The 20,070-nt window shown below is 37.7% G+C and overlaps 2 protein-coding genes, 1 long non-coding RNA gene and 1 pseudogene across 4 annotated transcripts in view; 2 read left to right on the top strand and 2 right to left on the bottom strand.

The window, feature by feature from the left end:
• CUNH7orf31 (chromosome unknown C7orf31 homolog) overlaps positions 1-5,853 on the top strand; it is a 29,084-nt gene extending 23,231 nt beyond the window's left edge. For both annotated transcript variants that reach the window (XM_037509429.2, XM_037509424.2), the window contains exons 8-10: positions 1,185-1,359; positions 1,662-1,753; positions 4,571-5,853. In XM_037509429.2, the coding sequence (XP_037365326.1) occupies positions 1,185-1,359; positions 1,662-1,753; positions 4,571-5,392 (1,089 nt within the window). In that variant the 3' untranslated portion in view covers positions 5,393-5,853. The remainder of the gene's footprint in view (positions 1-1,184; positions 1,360-1,661; positions 1,754-4,570) is intronic.
• Positions 1-12,510, bottom strand: part of LOC129145326 (uncharacterized) — a 185,894-nt gene extending 173,384 nt beyond the window's left edge. Inside the window, exon 1 of the long non-coding RNA XR_008550772.1 lies at positions 12,075-12,510. This is a non-coding gene — a long non-coding RNA (uncharacterized LOC129145326). The remainder of the gene's footprint in view (positions 1-12,074) is intronic.
• On the bottom strand, positions 11,351-11,707 carry LOC119243533 (60S ribosomal protein L36-like; annotated as a pseudogene).
• A 268-nt stretch (positions 12,511-12,778) lies between the features above and the next one.
• Positions 12,779-19,989, top strand: LOC119243508 (cytochrome c). The gene is made up of 3 exons (XM_037509416.2): positions 12,779-12,913; positions 13,990-14,166; positions 14,288-19,989. Exons 2-3 carry the CDS (start codon positions 13,998-14,000, stop codon positions 14,434-14,436), a joined length of 318 nt encoding a protein of 105 aa, XP_037365313.1. The 5' UTR covers positions 12,779-12,913; positions 13,990-13,997; the 3' UTR covers positions 14,437-19,989.
• The last annotated feature ends 81 nt before the right edge of the window (positions 19,990-20,070 follow it).

The following is a 20,070-nucleotide window of genomic DNA, read 5'->3' as shown; positions in this document are numbered from 1 at the left end:
TTAAGAAAAGAGCAGTAAGGGGTGCTGAAGACAGGGGCCAGTGGCTGCCTCTTTCTGAACCCCATGCCCCAGAGCAGAACTTGGGATAGTCTAAAAAGTCTAAATTGGATCTGGTCCTCCAGATTGTTGTGAATGCATTTTGTTAAGGTAAGAGAATGGAACATATTTTATTTATTTAAGTTTATTTGCTTGGTTTACAAATCAAACTAGTTAATTAATAGAATGTGGGCTCTCATCATCCTCTAGACCGGGTCCTAGAGACATTAAGGGTAAGTCTGACTAAGAGAGCAACAAGTGCATGTTCAAGAAATATTAATTCCATATTTTCTACCACTATCCATGTCTTTGCTACTGTTGTTCCTTTGCCCACCCCCCATCGATGCATCTCATTCAAGCCCTACTTTCTCTTCTCTGCTCCTGGCCCCACTCCCTTGCTCAACTAGAATCAATCTCTGCCTCCTCTGAGCTTTGTCTTAACTCCTTTTATAGCAAAGAGTGACTTCTCATCTTATAATCATTTGTGTTCATTCACTCCTTATTTCCCCTTCTAACCAACACACTTCTGGATGGCAAGATTTGTTTGTGATCCATCACTGTTTCTTGCTACTACCTTCACATATGGTGCTCAGAAAATATTTATTCAATGTTATCACTCTGAGAAAAAAAATGAAATATAAAGATAAAGACTACAATGAAATACATCCACTCAATCACTTTTACATGTATACTTCTTTAAGCAGTGATGGCTACTATGAAAAATTTTATTTGAATATGAATGACTTAACTATCATCAGAAATTCATAAAATGGCGTCATTTTAGGTAGGGAAGACAAAGTGGGAGGCACACAGTTTTGTCTAAACTTAGTCAAAGGAGCACTTAAAGTTATTTGTATTTCTAACAAAATGTCTCTGGAGGTAAAGAGTATAGCCAGGAACAGCGTTCCAATGGACATTATCAGAGTCTTTGCTCAAGCTAAAGACTTTTAGAAGAGATCTCACCATTCCTTTTAAAATATTATGTTTAACTCCAAATACAGTAACAGTTATAGAATATTAGCAATTAATGAAGGAAAAAACAGTATCTGACTTCAGCCAGAATTTCCTTTGCCCTGCTTCCTGCTGAGTGAATTAACCCTTATTCTACTATATGACATTAATATCAATTTTTTATATTTATATTCTAGTTCCCTAAATATGTTGGGAAAAACAAGCCAGTTTTCTACCCCAAGCCTCCTAAAACCTTCGCGCCTAACACTTCTTTAAATTCGTGGGACCCTGTTAACTCTCTAAAAGAAGCCAACATACAAAGAAATCTTGAGAGGTCCCACTGGATCACTTCATACAATAATGACTTTACAGGTATGAGTGCATTTTATGCAATTAAAAAAAATTGGAATATTTGCAAGTGCTATTGTTAACTTTCATCTTCTAATATTTTCCCTGTTTCTTAATGAAAGTACAAATAGAAATTAAGGTGAGTAGTTAAGTTTCTCTAAGCAAGTATCTGAGAAGTGAAGTTGGCTTTCATTTTATTGGTTCTAACTAAATTATAAAGGTTAGTTTTTCTAACCTTTAAATGGTTAAGTTTTTCTATACAAAGTCATTTAAGTACCATTCTTCATTTACTCTAACAAATAATATGCTGTTATGTTTCTGTTAAGGTCACGGGCCCATGAATCCTCTTGAACTGGATGATTACCATGAAAAGGAGGTAGCAGAGCTAACTGGACAGATAGGATTTGACCCAGAGCCTGTGAGTAGTTACAGTCAGCTCTCAGTTATTTAGGAACACAGTATCCAGGTGTTGACCTCCTTGCTTTGCCCACTTTTTATTTGCTTCATGAATACTGATGACCAACAAGCAAAAGGAAAATTTAACTCATTTTAAAAAGTTAATTATGAATTGATTTGACCTGGTTTGAATATGTTTATCCATTATTTGGGGAGAAAAAAAAAAAGCAAGGTTTTTCTCTACACAGTGCTAGAGTTTTTTTTAAATGGATTTTCTATTATGCTGCTGTTGCTAAAATTTAGGAAGGTATTGGTTTACAAATGCATTAAGAATCTCATTAAGTTAATGAATCTCATTAATGAGATTCCTAATTAATTCTGTGAATTTTTTTGCATAATTGTATATCCTGTACATTTTCACTACTTTTTGAAAAGAAAAAAAGCCTCTTCCTGATATCCACAATAATTGAGAATTGGCCAAATTATAATCAAAAGCCAATAAATTCTCTGCAAATATCAAGAATTTTTTTTCTCATCACCATCCATTATACTCCTTTAACACTTTTGCCCTTCCCCCTCCCTCAATAGAGATTTCTTAACTAATTATATTAAATGGCCTTTTAAATAATTAAGCCATGTGGTAATAAAAATCATAATCTGCAGCCTTAATTATGTAATGATCTAGCAGTAGTAAAATTATGAAAAACAACCTAGTAGTATACATTTACATTGTTTCATTTGGGACCTAAATTTTGTCCTCTAAAATTGCAAAGTTGGTAAGACAACATTAATTTTTTCAAAATGCAAACTGTGGAAACACATAAAAACTGTAAGATATTTTAATTTAAATTCTTTAAACTAAACACATTTATTTTATAGTAGTTGCAGTATTTCCCAAAGCAACAGAAAATTGTAACACAAATAGTTCCAGAGACTGCTTTATCACTTAGAGGGGTTTTTAGTTTTATTTTTCACTGCAGCAAGCATTCTCTAAAGCCAGACAGGACTATCCACTACTCCAACACTGTCAGGTGCTTCAGCAACTATCAGGATTTTCACATATTTGATCCTGTAGAGTCTGGCTCTCAGGAAGCAGCTTGATCTTTCTTACAAATTAATACATGTACAGTTATACAAAGGATGCTTGTCAAGTATATTATATGTAAAACTATGATTCAAGTAAATCAACACCTAAATTTTTATTAATAATGGAATAATATGCCTAAAGCAGTTGAGACTTCTTTTAAAAAGTTTAAATGAATCTTGCTCTTTCTAACTCAAATAATGAACTCTGGGAAGGCATATAAAATATTTTATAGTAGTAAAATAAAATAGCTACAAAAAGCTGCTGCTTGTATAAGGGCAGGATAGAGAATACAGTACACCCTATCTTTTTTGTATGTGACAAATTTAACAAAGCAGTTCAAGGAGCTGGGGGTGGTTTCATAGCATTTACCCAAACCTGATTAGTTAAGGGTTTAACTAAGTTAAACACATTTTCTAAAGCAATATGGAAATTCCTACGACTATGAGCCATTAGCTTCTAAAAGGATGTTCCTAAATCCATTTTGTTTTGTAAGTCTATAGTTATTATTTCTCACCATTCTCATTTTTATAATCTCTGCTATCAATTCCATCACTCTTTTTTAGTTTTTTTCTTCAACGTATTAGTATAAAAATTTTCAAACATACAGAGAAGTTAACACCTATGCAGTTCTCACCTAGATTCTACCATTAGCATTTTACAGTACTTATTTTATCCCATGAAATATCCATCTTTCCACCCTCCAACCATCCATCAATACGCTTTATTATTTTTATGCATTTTGAAGTAAATTTCAAGCATTCGTATACTCCTCCCCTAAACACTCAGTATGGGTATCATTAACCAAAGTTCAATTTAACTGCAGTTTTTTCTTTTAAGGTAAAATATACATTCAGTGACATTGCACAAATCATAAGTGAGTTTTGACAAACACATACACCTTTGAAATCCAAATATTCAAATCCCTATCAACATATGGAACATTGCCATCATCTCAAAAAGTTCCCTCACTCCGCTTGCCAGTCAACTCCTTCCTACACATATAATGTATATGTTATATATGTAAATTTATATAATATATAATATATAAATAACCCTTTGACTAAACTCACTATTTTTGTAGTTACCAGACATTATTGAGTCCACAATATTTACAAAATATCTCAAAAAGCAGCACAACCCATGCCAGACTGCCCTCAAACCAATGCTTCTCTAAGCACAGAACATCACTGGCCTCAGCATCACTCAAGATGTTTTTTAAAAAGCGAATTCCTGAGTCCCCCACAGATCTTCTGCATCACAACCTCTAGAATCAAGCTTAGGAATCTTATTTTCTGCCAGCTCCAACGCTGATGATGGTCAATCAGAGTTTAAGAACACTTGCCTTGGTATAATAAAGACTTTGGCTGAGATTTAAATAACTGCACATAACTGTTAGTATCATCTGTTGGTGGTGGGCAGCATTTTTGTTCCAATGATTCTTTTACATATATGAAAGTTAGATAGCAATGAGTTCCTACATAGAGGAATTTCTCTACAGCCAAATGAAAATATGTCCTTTCCATATCAGCGGAAAGCAGTGGGGGGTAAAAAATCATGTGTTTGGTATGACCCATATTTCAAGATCTTTAAATAAGCATCAACAAGTATTGCAATGTGCACTCCTATATGCATCCTCTGTCTATTCAAACAGTGAAAATAAGTCTGACTTTTGACCTACCATCTGTGGCAATACCCTGACAATGCTAGATGTACTAACTAATTGATTTTCTCCTTTTTATCTCCTGGCTACAGCAAGAAAAATTCCATCCTATCTTAAAACCACCCAGACCCTTGGAAGGACGAATTGCCCGATTAATTCAGAACCGACGTCCTCTGCAGGCTACTCTCCAGCAAAAAACACCTTCTTGTCCAGATTGTACCCCTAGAGTTTTGTGTAATTTTCATACCTTTTTACCCAGTTCTACAGAAATGATGGCACTTAAAGATAACACACTGGCGGGTGTGATCGATAAAAACCAGGCAATGGAAGACAAGATTAAGGAAGACCAACACTTGCTGTCTACCTATGCACTCCCATCTTCTTATGAAACAAAAGATCTGACTAACACTTATGATATAAAATCATTTCCAAAAATCACAGACACTAAAAAGACAGAAGATTTGTACTGGAGACAGCTGTCACCAAAATCCCAACCTATAACGTACTGTAACCTAAACCATTACCTCCATTATGACCAACTTAAAACTAGCGCACATGATCCGTATGCTATATGTCAAAACCCTGTTAGACTTAGTAAGCCTAGTATTTTACAAAATAAACCAGTCTCAGAAGCTTTGGACTTAGAACACTTTTTAAATGAACCAGAAGAACGACTGACCTTGAACATGGAAAACAATGAAGAAACAAGATCTATTCTGGATTGGATTCCTAGAGGTGGAGTGACCAAGCCACAGACTGACCTACTGGAGCTTAAGAACTCTTTTTCAAAAACCGGTGCACAAAAGCAGTTCTACAAATCAATTCTAGAAGACCATAAAGATCTCAGGGATAAGGATGATTCAGGGATGAAACACCAATTCTATGGCTATAATTCCTATTATTTCTATCACTGAGACAATCATCCTTCCCTTCAAAACCCAGCCTCTTGCAAGAAAAAATATAACAGAATTTCTTCCTTGTTGCTGGATTCTCTTTTCTAGTATGACCTTGTTTCTACAATGGCCTTGTTAATGAGGTTTATGTTTTTGGGAATTTAAGTTAAGATATGCTCAGTCAGAGAAATCAGAAAAGGTGGTGATCTGACTTCTGGAAAAGATTAACAATTTGGCAATAAAATACTAGTACCAGAAAAATGTATAGTCTTTAATCCCATTGTCTAGTTATACGCTAAGTAAATTTTCTGAAATCATGAGAAACAAAATGTAAGACAAATTTTAAATCACTGAGGAAAGGTTGAAAACACTCTGCATGTATGCGGACCCATGCAGTTAAAAATCATGTGTTGTTCAAGGGTCAAATTGGGGTAAAAAAACAATAATTGGTGAATGTCTATCCAAACTACTAAATAAAAATACATATGTGAACACTGTCATTTTATATAAATGTATGTACAAAATAGTTTCAGGTACAAAAGACAAAACTCAAAAGTCCAGTTAATTAAGGGGTGGACAGCTCTATGAGCTATTTCCCTTCATAAAGTAATATGTGGGCCCTGTTCCTTTATGTAAATATGTAGACAAATCACTAAAAAGACTAAAATCCAAAATGTTCTACATGCAAGCATTCTACACTGTAACCAAGCAAAAAAAATGAAAGTCTTTTTTTATGCAGATATTTCTTGCAATGACTTTAATTAGTAACTGGTGAGTTCTGATTGTGGCAAGAAAGGATGGTGTCTTCATCCATCTGGGCTTCTATAACAACAACAACAAAAACAAAACACTTATTTCTCCCAGTTTTGAGGCTGGAAAATCCAAGGTCCTGGTGCCTACAGATTTGGTGTCTGGTAGGTTATGCTACCTACACACAGCCCCTTCTCACTGTGACCGCTCATGAGGAAGAGGCAAGAGTTCTCTCTAGGACCTCTTTTATCAGGGCGTGAATCCCATTCATGAGGGCTCTGCCTTCATGTCTTAATCACCTCCCAAAGGCCCACCTCTTAGTAACTTTGGGTGTTAGGATTTTAACACATCAAATTAATGAGACTAAAGCAGGTATCTTGGTATCAATTATTCTAAAGCCCAATACAGTTTTTTGCAAATGCCACAAAGAGTTTAGTCAAATATGAAAAGCAAGACTACTCAATTAATGTACCAAGAGGTACATTTATACATAGTTTACCAAGGGAAATTCATGAAGAATTGCTATGAGTGTTGAGATTTCTTTTAATTTTTGTTCCATAACATGTCATTTGGGCACATCCTCTTTTAAAACTACTCTGGACAAAAATTAGGGAAAGTTTTTCCAAACTCTATTCTGGAACACTAGTTACAATAGGTCTTACAGGAGGCAAAAAGTTACATGGAAAAATACATTGAAGAAAACTGAGGGCAATAGTCAATCACCTGACTTAATCACAGCATTCATAATAACCTTTAATATGTAACATATTTGAAAGTGTCACTAAAAAGCACATCATCAGCCTAGAATTCCACAGTACAAACTTAGGAAGATGCAGTCCTCTAGTATAGGAATTTGGGGTTTTACTCCTGCAATTTCTTCTGGGTTGCAGAGCACAAAACTATATTCTGATTATGGGAATTCACTCCACCCACATATTGCTGAGTGGGTACCTTCTAAAACAGGGGAACTCAATATTTGTATCAATTAGGGTCCCATGAGGAAACAGATGTGCAGCCAATGTCACTGAAGGGAGTTCAGGAATGGACTGTTTTAAAAAGACACAGGCAGTGTTAAGGGAAGCTCCAATAGTGAGGCACCCAGGGAACTAGCAATGGCAAGAAGCCTTACCACTTGCAACCCTAAGGAAAGGGAAGGACCAGCTTTCTATGGCCTCCACAGGAAAGCCAACCAGAAGCCAGAGAGCAAGAGGGCACAAGTGATAAGGCAAAGACAAATGGAAAATGAATGTAGACAGGCAAGAAGGGCATAAGGTGAGATCTTATAAATACCTGTTTCTCAGTCTGAGAGGAAGAGCTTTCTTCCCCACCAGGCTACCAGCAAACTGACAGACATCAACTGTCCAGGAGAGAGAGTTTCCCTACTAAGCTTGAACCAGGGCAAACTCTCCCTCTTTCAGCTCTGATAATGTTAAACAGAGTCCTTTCTTTCTCTACTCAGGTCACATTTTTTCACATTTTTGTCTCTTTTGTTGGTGATTTTGCTGTTTAAAATGGCTCCGAAGCGTAGAGCTGATGTGCTGTCTACTGTGTTCCTAAGTGCAAGAGGGCTGTGACGTGCTACAGAGAAAATGTTTGTTAGATGTGCTTCATTCAGGCATGATCTCATAGACTTGACACTAAAAAATATGATTCATAGTAGAAAAAATGATAAATTGAAACCATCAGAATTACAAACTTTTGCCATGTGAAAGAACCTACTAGGAGGATGAGAGCTACACTGTAAACTGGTAGGAAATGTTTCACAGACCACATACTTAACAAGGTCTAATATCTAAACTATATAAACAACTTTAAAAATTCAACAGTAAAGTAATAATCCAATTAGAAATGGGCACAAGACATTAAAAAAAATTCTCCAAAGAGAATATGCAGATGGCAGCACAAAAGATGATGTTCAAAAGATTGGCATTGTAAAGCCACAATGAGTTATCATTTCACACCTATCAGACTGGTTAAAATAAATAGTGAAAACAACAGATGCTGTGGCAATGTGGAGGAACTACGTCACTCACATATTGCTAGCACACTCTGGAAAAGTTTGGCAGTTTCCTAAAAACTAAGCATGCAACTTACATATAATCAAAAATGGCACTCCTGAACAGTTACACCAAAGAAATGAAAGACATATGTTCACACTAAAACCGTTACATGAACATTTATAGTAGCTTTATGTGTAATTGTCCCAAACTGTCCTAAAATTGACAATTCTAACAGTACACATATCTGTGACTATAATAGAAATTACTTAATTACACCCATTAAATGGGCAAATTGTATGGTGTGTGAGTTAGAGTTCAATAAAGGGGATTTAAAAATTGTGAAAGGAATACAAACTTCTTTGTAACGCACTGAACTGTTCTTTGGGGGAAGATATGGCAATGGAATGGGTGTCCTAATTTTAAAAGGGACAAGAGAATCCCATTTGGCAAAGGTCAAGCTCACTATTAATTTGTCAGAAGCCAGTGGGAATGGCTATTATTATTAGGGCAGTACAACAAGAGGTAATCAGAGCAGCTTGATTCAGAGGGTTACCTACCAAGTGGTTAATTGAACTTTGGATATTTAGGAATGAAACAGACAAGCAGCACACTAAGGCCTATATAATCGGTAAAACAACAACGAAAAAAAACCTTATAGCTAAAAAGGTTCATAATCCTGTCCCAAAACTCAGGCCAGATTTAGGTCACAAATCTTGAGTACAGCTATGAGGATGAAACTGATTAATGACGTAGGAAAGACCCTGCAAATAGCAAGTATCTATTCTATCTTTCACCTAGCCTTTCACAAACAGATCCAAGGGATAACTATGCATGCAGAAAAGGAAACACCTATTTACTTTAAGGTGAAGCATTGGTTCTTAGCTAATACTAATCCGCTGGGACCAGAAGACCTCTGTGACGCACCAGTCTGTGGAGGGAGACTTAGAGGGTTTTATTCAGGTTTCCTCTTGGTGCTGCCAACAGAAATATAGACAAAGCTGTGGTGTTACTCCACCTGCTCGGTGTGTCTTTGGTGTAGACAAACTTCATAAATGGCAGAATCCTGCTTTGGCTCCCTAACTAATAAAGTAAGAAAGGGTCCAGTAAAAGTTTTTGAACTTGTCCCACTACCACCATCCCAAATAAAGTCAACTCCACATCTCAGGGAAGGGGATGAAGAGAGCATTCAGGTATTAGTGCCAGCATCAAAGACTGAAAATGGCAGGGTGCCTATTCCTGTCACATCCTATTTAAATCACCTATTGAGTCTAGTCACAAAATAAGGTGGTTTTGGGAACATAAGAGCATATTTGAAATTTAGCAGTAACAATATACTCTATAATTTCTGCAAGAATGTATTGAAGTTACTGGGATTATTTCTTCCTTATTTGATGTTCTTCACCATTTGGAGCCATTCGGGCTTAGTTTCCTTTGTGGGAAGGCTTCAAATTATGAATTGATTTTCTCTAACAGTTCTACTACTATTCAGTTTTGCCCTTTATTCCTGGATCAGTTTTGATCAGTTGTATTTTTTAAGGAATTTTTCATTTGATCTAAACTTTCAATAAAATTTTCAGTGTCTACAAGATTTGTTATTTTTCAAATGAAATTTTAGTGCTTTTCTTAACATTTTTGCAGGTGCTTTCTGCTGTATTAGTCCACTTTTTAAAAGCTTTTGCATTCTTATATTTTAGATGTATCTTTTGAACAGATTGAAAAAGGTTGAAATCTAACCTGGAGGTATTTCTTATAATTAGATTTAATTACATTTAATTAATTTGATTACTTATTTACACTTGAGGTAAAGTAGATCTATTTGGCTCTTAATTTTATCATGTTAAAGTGTACTTTTTATTTTTCCTGCCTAAATTATTTTGCTTCTTTTTTTCTTGCCTTTAGTGAAATTAATTACCATTCCAATTATTCTGTTACTTTTGAATATATACTTTTTTAAAGTTTTTTAAATTATTCTATTAATTTCCCTAGAAACTAAGATATACCTTCTCCCTGGATAGTGCAAGCATCTTAGACTGTTGAAACTCTATTTTCCTTTCTATGACATATACTGTTGTTGTCACTACGTACTTCAACTACAAAAGACATTACTATCAGAAGTGTTCATTTAGATTCAGCCTCTTGTTGTTCTTGACTTCTTCCTTCATCTCTAATATCTCAACTTGTAATCATTCTCCATTTGTCTAAAGTACGGCCTTTAAATTTTTTTCAATGTGTATATACTGTCTTTTATTAGAGCATAAGCAAATATTTCAGTCTGATACAGAATTTGGAGTTCCTATGATCTTTCTTGTTCCTGCTGCTTCTCACTCATATGTATCTAAGTGAACACTTTATTTGAAAGCCTTACTTGTAGAAACAATTGAGGCCTATGCTGATATTTTCTTCTTTTAGAGAGCATTTACATTTGTTTCTGCCTGGTGCCTGGAGGCACTCTCACTCCTTAGATGCTATTGCTGAACATTTTAATCACCCTGATTTTCACTTTCCAAATTAGACATTTTTATTGTTTATATAATTAATGTTTTATTAGATTTATCCATTTATTTATATTTTTCAAATTTCATTCTTTTATTTCAGATATTTCTTCTAAGGTAATTTTCCACCTTCTTGAGGTACACTCTTTACACTTTTCTCCAGTGACAATCTCTTGGTGATAAATCTTTTTATTTCCTAGAAATATTTTTTGTTCTTTCTTTAAAGTTTATCTGGACATAAAATTCTGGTCTAATAATAACATCTTCAACTAGCTGAGGATGCTAATGACTTCTGTTTTTACTCTACTGCTTTACTATAGTCTGTTTCCTTACTCTACTGACTTCTGGTTTTCATTGTTGTTGAAGAATCTGCAGTAACTGCTGTGTAATTTTTTTTTAGCATACAATCTGTCTTTTATATCTGGTTTTTTAAATGCTTCTCTGTCTTAAGGGTTCTTAATGTGTCTAAATGTCGATTTTTAAATCTTGCTTGGCACTGTTTCTGAGATTTATGTTTTAAAACAGTTCTGGGAAATTCTCAGTCATATTTTCAAACCAAGGGCTCTCCCTAATTTTCTGTTTTATCCTTCTGGAATTCTAAATAGGCTTATGCTAGACCTCCTTATTCTATCTTCCCTACATCTTAACTTCCCTTTATATGTTCTGTTTGTTCTCTACATTACACTGAATAATTTCCTTATGTGTTTACCTTCCCATTCATTACTTCTTTTTTCATTACTCATGCATGGGGGTAGGGTTCAGTCCTTCCTGGGGATTGCATTCCTCATGGCAGCCAGGACTTTGCCTAGCTCTTCTCTCTTCCTCCCAGCACAGATGTGTGTCCCCACCCTACTCTTGATGAACTTGAAGACCTGCTTGTCCTTGGAGACCTTGAGCTGCTGCTCCATGGCCTGCCCTCTCACAGGAGGCAAAGCAGCACACCTCCTGGATCATGTCCCGCAGGAACTAGGTGTGCTTGGTGAGGCACCAGAGGCTCCTGTGCTTCAGCTTGCTCGTGTTCTTGGTCACCTTGTGGCCCTTATTGATGCCCACAGTCATGGGGCAGGGGAGGGCTGCTGAGGCAGAAGTCAACTCCTTAGTTCTTTCAGTTGTGTCTTGTTAAAATCCTTTTTAAGGACTGCTTGGTGGTCCCTTCTCTTGATTGTTTAGTATGAGACAACTGGTCACATTGTATTTTCTTGTATATATTTTAAAGAAAAATTAATCCACAATCCAATCACAATTATCAAAACTTTTTATCTACCTATATACTCTCCATTCCATTCCCCTGTCTGTCCTCTTATATTTACCATATGCATTTTTATTTATCACTTCATATATATCTACATATACACACGTAGATATAGATATATAGTTAACTATAGACATATCTATATATATCTATATATATATATGTATAGCTATAGCTGGGGCATAGATACCATAGACGTGTGTACACACATTTGCGCGCGCGGCTGGCTTTTGTTTTCAGGAACCGAGCAAGGACAAGGAACTTATGGTTACCAGGCCAGCGAGAAGAGCTGCTGCAGGGCGGCAGAGACTGAATTACAGCACCTTCCTTAATCTCGGGGTGTTCATCAAGCGGAGATTTTTTTAAAGGTGAATTAAAGGAACAGGTTGGAGGCAGAACAAGTTCAGCTCACTGGCAATTGCCAAGAAGTCTGCTTCTACGCTGCACCTTGGAGTCCCGTGGCGCCTGCCGTGCAAGTTCGACCAAGTCTGGGCAAAGGTCGCCAGCTGAAGCAACGGTAGCCAGGAAACCTCTAGGTGCGTGGAAATCAGGGTGTCCACCTCCAGCAAGGCAAAAAACGCCCTGCTCAAAGTGCCTTAAGCAAACGAGCGCGAGAGGCGTAGCCTTAGCAAGACAGCGCCCTGGATCCACTACCGGACTCCGCCCCACTGTCCCAGCCGGCCCGCGCATGCGCAAAAAGACCAGCGGTGACGTCAGCCCCCTCCTGGCGCCGCTAGACGTAGCACGCCCAAAGGCCTGTCGTAACTGCCGGGCAAGAGAGGCCTAGAGAGGAAGGGCACCCACCAGCACACCCTACCCTGCTAGCTGGTATGCGCGCGCAGGTGGCTGATGCCGGCGCTGAGCCAATGAGGGGCAGAGACGTCACCGCGTAGCCTCCCGCCTGGACCCACGTCCTACCGCGAGGAGGCGGAGCGAGTTCGGTTGCACCAACACCGGTACATAGTCGCGGACCGGCGTGTCCTTGGACTTAAGGAGCGGGACGTCCGGCTTGGGAGCGCTAACCTTCGTGTCGCCCGCGACAAAAGCAGTGAGTGCGGGACACGAAGGCCGTCGAGGGTGGGAGGCCAAGTCGTAGGGGGCCTTCTGCTTAGGGGTGCACGGGCGGACAGAGGCCCACACCCAGGAAATCCTAGTGGAGCCTGCCTAGGGCCGGCAGGATAGGCAGCGACCATCCTGGGCTGGGGCCGGCCAGAACCCGGTGGGCTGCGGCTTGCGAGGAGGCTGAACTTGTCTAACTAGAGGCCTGGGTTCAGTCAAGGCCCTGATAGCCCAAAAACGGCTTGGGTGCAGATCTGACCCGTACGCGGGCCTTCCTGTAAGCGGGGCTAAGAAACTGGAAATGCTAGACGAGACTTCCTCCTCCCGTGTGGGCGGGCGTCGGGGGGAATGGGCGCAGCGTGGCTTAGCCTGCAGAGAAGGCGAAAGCTGCTCCAATAAGGGGTCGTTTCTTTACCACCTGTCGCTCTAGCCGTCAGCTTTCATAAGCATCTCTGAAAGGTTGCTTTCATCAGAGTTTCTCCAACAACTGCGTTAGAAGAGTATCCTCGTGGTCGCCCCCAGGGATCCCAGAGCTTGAGGATCCAGCTCCTCCAGGGGTCCCTGAGTGGGTGAGCCAGTCCCGCTCACCCACACCAAGGCAGTTTAGAGTGACCCGAGTAGGCTGAACCGACTCTCTTTTTTTAAATGTATTTTACTTTATTTCCTGAGAGATACCCTCAAATTATAGCATGAATAATTGGGTATTCTTACAAATTGGAATTTGGGTGGTTTTATCTTAATGCAGTTGTAGTTCTACCTAATCAGATTTGTGACTTTGTGTGACCTTGACCTCATCTTTTGAAATGGTTTTGAGCTGGGTCCACACTTGACTTACTTGGGCTTTAACCTTATGTCATTGACACACATGCACATGTGCAGACAGGTGTTTATAAGGAAGTTTCCCTTCCAAATATGTTTGATATTGAAGAGTCTGTTCCAGTATTACAATAAAACTATATATTTTGGTTATTAATGTCGATTTTGCAGTGGATTAATAATTAACTGGAACGATCATTGGTTCTCACTGAAGAGAACAAGAATAATTGTTTCTTTTTGTTTTTTTAGATTTAAAAATGAGTGACATTGAGAAGGGCAAGAAGATTTTTGTTCAAAAGTGTGCCCAGTGCCATACTGTGGAAAAGGGAGGCAAGCACAAAACTGGGCCAAATCTCCATGGTCTCTTTGGGCGAAAGACAGGTCAGGCCCCTGGATTTTCTTACACAGATGCCAACAAGAACAAAGGTAAGGGGGATGGGGGCAGGTGTTAAATAACCATAACTGAATCATGTATTATGTGAACTTAACCTGTGGTAAATGCTTTTGTCAGGAGTGTGAAATACTGAAAACATCCCTTCTTGTTTAGGCATCACCTGGAAAGAGGACACACTGATGGAGTATTTGGAGAATCCCAAGAAGTACATCCCTGGAACAAAAATGATCTTCGCTGGCATTAAGAAGAAGTCAGAAAGGGCAGAGTTGATAGCTTATCTCAAGAAAGCTACTAATGAGTAATAGTTGGCACTGCCTTATTTATTATAAAGGAAAAATGTCTCATGACTTTTTTGTGTGTACCATATTTAAATTGAGTTCATACACCAGAATTCAGATCATGAATGGCTGATAGAATTTTTTTTTGTTTGACAGTCCTGATTTAAATAAGATTGACTTGTGGTTAAATGAATAAGATGTGGTGTTTTGAATTTTGATAGCAGTTACGGTTCGTCAAGTACAGTGATTGTTTCCCTTTCTAAGATCTAATTGTACTTAATTAGTGACTTTTAACTGAGATGGTGAATGCCATCTCCAAATCTGTAGGAAACTGGTTTTATATTTAGATTTTATATAACTGGTTATATTAATATATTTAAATACTGAGAAATTCCCTTTGCTTCTCACATACAGACCAAGACTCATCTGTGTTTCAAGTTGTGTTATTAGCCTAGTAAAGACAAGGGCAGAAGATAAGCTGGCAGTGCCCATTTTATCTTTTTGGTCTTAAGATGCCCATTTGATTAAAATTTCCTGTACCTAAAATGTTGCCTTTTATTTAATGAAAGGCATTTTAGTTTAATAACATTAAAAAAAAAAGAAAATGCTTCTCACATAGGTAATCTATAAGTTCAAATACTTTTAAAACTCATGCTTGACAAGAGATAGTAGACTTGTAGAATTCTTTACTAAGATACAGTTCAGGATTGTCTCTTAAACAGCTATTCAAAGGTAGATACACTTACAGCACTACCATATATGTGTGATTGGTAATGGTGCTTTTGCCAGCTCATTAACATAGATGTACCATCAGCACAAATGTGTAAGTCATGTGACCATAAGGCTTAAGATAATTAAAACAATCACAGATCATGATTTTTTTATGTGCTTGATTTGATGCCCAATAACATTTTAATGGTTGAAAAGTACAATAGTGTGTTAATGCAGTACAATAGTGTGTTAATGTTGAACTGAAACAACACTTCAGCAATTCAGCCTTAGTTTTTCTTTGACCAGAATGAACACTTTGGCATTTATACCAAATGTGGGTAGAAGAGTGTGCCTCTAGTCGTGGTTACCTGGCAGATAACAATGTATAATTTGTGTACTAAATTATTTCATACACAGTCTGTGCCATACATGTTTGGAGTAGACCCTGGAATTTTCATGGAGAGCGTGGGCATGAACTAAGCCACAAAGAATGATGAGAGAAATTCTTACTGAAGGAAATAAATCTGTTGGTGATGAGGGCACCTCTGTGGACAGTGAGATTGGGAAGTTCCTCATCAATGCTTTCAAAGGTAATGGAGATGATTAGATAGGCCTTCAAGGCCTGACAAAGCCATTAGTAACTTGTGAATCTTATTTTGAATCATTGGAGATAAGGTGAGAGCAAAAAAGTCAGTCTGGAAGCTTGCAGAAATAATTTTGGGAAACAAAAGAGTCTGCTATAATTGAGGTTAAGTTCTAGTCTGAGTGTTAATGGTGGAGAATTAAAAAAAATCTATCCTGAAACCCTTCAGAGATTACGCCCAAGTTAATACTATTTAGAAATGGTGCAGCAATTAGCTTATAAGCAATAATTCTGGACCTATATGGAAAGATATGGAGTCCAGGGAGTTGATTTTTTGTGTGTGTGCCTATGTTGGTCTAAATAATCATCACGTACTTGCTGTATTCTAGCCCAGATATACTCAATAAGTGGCGTCGGTGATTTATAATATAAGTAACCCTATAGGTAATTCAAAAGAGGGGACATGCCTAGGTGTATGTGATATATGTTTTCAGAAATAAACGAGGGGAAAAAGCTAGCAAGCACTATAATCCACATATCTTCATTTCTAGTGCTTTGTGGTAGGTGACTTATTGAGTGTTAACAAAAGCAAGAGTAAAGTATATTTAAGGAGTGTTTCTTCCCAATGCTGCCTACATTCAAATTTTTCTAGAACAGCACTGTCCAGTAACAATTTTCTATGATGATGCATGTCTTCTAGACTGTGCTGTCCGATACGTTAGCCACTAACTGCATGTGACTTTTGAACCCTTAACATAGGCCTAGTATGACTCATAGCTGCAGTATAAATTTTATTTTACTTGTAATTTACATGGCCTAATGGTTATTATATGGAGAGCACAGATCTAGAACCAGAATCTGTAACAATATGTTTCCCTCACTCTTAATCTAGGATTCTAACAAATACACTAAAGTGCCCTTGAGAATATGGATTCCAATTCATGTTTCTAAATCTGATGTGCTCACCTCTATAACTTCACCTCTTCCATTCATAAGTTGACGCAGTGTATTTTACATAGGTGGTATTGTGGTAGTAGGTAGAAATGTATCTTGTCCTTTCCCATCATTTTCCTCTAGCCTCCCTATAGATGTTCATTCTCACTTTAGTCACTGAAGATTATAAATTGAAAAGGTTGTGATGATGGAGGCTTTACCAGAGGCTGGTCTTCCCCGGTTATCTAGACTCAGGTTGTTTGATAGAAGTCTAGCTCTCATGAGAGAGTAAACCAAAACTAAGTTTCTTAAATTGATGGGCTCTTAACTCTCCTTCATTGGATCAGAGTACTTGAAAGCCCAGTGTGATGCTCAGCATAGAATGAGTAGCATAGTTCTATTCATTAGAAATGTGACTACGTTCCACACAGGGATCACTAATTATGAGTCCAAAGCTTGAACAGTGTACTTCAAAAAAGGAACATTGAACTACTTAATAGTATTACCTGTGTTGTTAGGAGGGGGGATGTAGTGTTTAGGATTAGAAAAAGTGGAGTAGGGGGTCAATAAACAACAGCCGATGAGCTCGACCTGGTTTAGACACCTGGTTCTGTAAATACAGCTTTATTGGGACACAGCCACATGCATTCATTTATGGTATGTCTTAGACTGCTGTGCTTGCTATAATATCAAAGTAGAGTAGTAACAGACAGGAACATCCACAAAGTTTAAAGTACTGACTGAGACCTTACAGGAGACATTTCTTGACCTCTGATGTAGAGCTTGCACAACCTAGTTTTTGCCATCTGGAGAACAGGGATAATTACCTCAGGAGGTTGCTGTTGATTATTCATTAAGTGACATCTGTGAAAGCTCTTGGCTGTGGTAAGCCCTGGAATATTTGTTTTCTTCATTTTAATATCCACATCAAATTTCTTCAAAGTCGGTAAAAAATTACTGCTTCCAAGGTTAGCCATTAACCTAATTGTCAGGTCTGTTCTAGTCTCAGTTGACTCATTATCTCCAAGACATTTGACACCCTAGGCTGTTCTCATTTTTTACCTCCCTTGGGAGAACTTAGTTTCACATTCAGAATAAAAACCATAGGCATCATAAAATCTTTATGCATATGTAGTTATAATCATTTATTGGTAACCCAGACACTTGAGCATGACATTTATTGGTAACCCAAACACTTAAGCATAACCCAATCTAGTCCCATATCAAATAGTTATTAGTTGCATTCACATCTCAATTCATCCTCATGACCTTGGATGTATGGAACAGGTATTGTCCCTGTTTTATAGCTAAGTAAACAGACTCAGAGAGCTACATTGCCTTGGTGGTAGTATTGCATGTCCTGACACTGCTTTTCCATGGTGCCTGCTAACACTCCATATAAACTAGTCTTCAGAACTGCACAATTCTTACCTTAACTAAAGACAAAACTTTTCCCTTGCCTCTTCAGCCTTCATAAGTGGGGCTTGCTTGTTCTTCCACAATAGAGAACCTTGTGTTCTTGGCTTCGTCCAGATCATTACTCGTACAAACAGACTTAATTCTGAGATGCCAGATAGCTTCATGGACCCTTTGCTGTTGTCCACTTGTGCATCTTCGTCACATTAACCAAGAAGTTAAGCACCTAGCTTATATACTTCTTTATTTCAACTCTGATTTGTTTTTCCAATTACACCAGTAATAGCTACATGTGAGTACATTACCCACCCTTAATATGCCACTTGTTCTCAACACTTTTTTTACTTGATTTTTGCTCCTCAGCTCTTTCCATGGTTCCAGTTTAGACTTGTCATTTCTCCTGAACTACTCCACCTCTGAAATTAGACATCTTAGAAGAAAACATTGGCAGTACATTTCATAGTGATAAGCTCGGCTCCTATAGCAAGGAAAATAGAACAAAAAATATACGATTGGGATTACCTCAAATTTAACTTGTACACAAAGGAGAATAGATTTAAAAGATATCCTGCTAAATGAGAAAATTTACACATTACACAACCACCAAGGGAATAATACCTAAAACATAAAAAATAGTTACAATTTAACAAAAAAATAGGCAGCAGATCAACAGAATTCACCAGAGATATCCAGAAGGCCAATAGATACATGGGAAAATGTTCATCACTTTTAATAGGGGGATGAAGGTCAAAACCACAGTGAGACACTATCTCACACCGGTGAGAATAGCATGTATTAAAATGACCCCCGAAACAAATGTTAAGGAGGATGCAGAGAAAAAGGAGCCTTGTAACACTGTTGGTGGGAATGAGAACTAGTAACAGCCATTTTGGAAAACAATCTGGATTTACCCTAAAAATATAAACGTGGAAATACCATATGACCCAGCAATTCCATTCTATCCATAGTACGAAATCAAATCAAAAAAATAGATGTTCTACAATGTTCCTAGCAGCATTATTTACAATAACTAGGACTTGGAAACAACCTAGGTGTCCACTGATAGAGGATTATATCAATGTGATATAGCCACACAATGAAATATTTAGCCATGAGGTAAGATGTTGACATAAATAGCAAAATGTAAGGAGTTCAGTGGGATTATGTGTAGTAAAGCAAAGGTATCTAGATTCAACTGAACTATCCATGCTCTCCCAGTTTTCCTTGTGGTTAATTTAGAAGTACATCATGCTCTTCAAGCGCCTTTTCTCACCCCTGTCCCCATTCTCACAGCAGATGACCTTGCCTCCCATTTCAGATATGAATTCTCTACTTCTTGACTACAAGGAAGGTTTTTGTATCCCATCCCCCACCTTCAACAATATTGTTCTTAATTCAGATATGGTTCAGAATATTCATGATATCAGAAAGTTCCAGCATGATCACTCTACCATCATTCCCATCCCCCTTGTGCTCTGCCTTCCTCGCATAGATTTGGAAGGACTAAATGTTTTCATTTCGATGTGGGAACTTCACATTAGGAGCCACACTCCAACAGAACAAATAGACTAAATTCTGGAAAATACAGCTTTTATTATTCATTGGAAGTTTTAATGAAATTGTAGCTTTCCTACTTGCATAAAGCAGAGGTAATATATCAAGACCAAGAAAAGACAAATCTCTGTGGTTTTGGGTAAAAAAGCTGTAGATTTCCAAATCACCTGTCCTGAATTGGGGCATATGATATTGGCAAGTAAGGCAAAAACTTTATACTTTTTTGTAGTAAATGTTGAAGAAAGACAGCCTATGGGTCTGAGCCCCCTGCTGACTCCGCTTGGTGGAATCAGGCACACTAAGCCTTTGGTGCCTAAAGCTTCCTCATCTGTAAACAGACAGTGATTATATTAACACTTAGGGTTATTGTGAGGATTAAACGAAAGTTTTTTTGTTTTTTTTTTATAATAAATTTTATTTTTATATTCCCCCATACAATTGCAAACGCCCCATTCTGACCC

Source organism: Talpa occidentalis, unplaced genomic scaffold (genome assembly GCF_014898055.3).
Source record: "Talpa occidentalis isolate TD23 unplaced genomic scaffold, MPIMG_talOcc4v2.1, whole genome shotgun sequence".
Classification (NCBI taxonomy): Eukaryota; Metazoa; Chordata; class Mammalia; order Eulipotyphla; family Talpidae; genus Talpa; species Talpa occidentalis.
The sequence above is the reverse complement of the archived record's forward strand: the minus strand, read 5'-3'. Positions and strand labels throughout refer to the sequence as shown.

Excerpts from the sequence above, each read along its gene's own strand:
- LOC119243508 (XM_037509416.2), top strand. The coding sequence starts at position 13,998 with ATGAGTGACATTGAGAAGGGCAAGAAGATTTTTGTTCAAAAGTGTGCC. Across the intron at positions 14,167-14,287 it reads AGATGCCAACAAGAACAAAG|GCATCACCTGGAAAGAGGAC; the intron begins GTAAGGGGGATG and ends CTTCTTGTTTAG.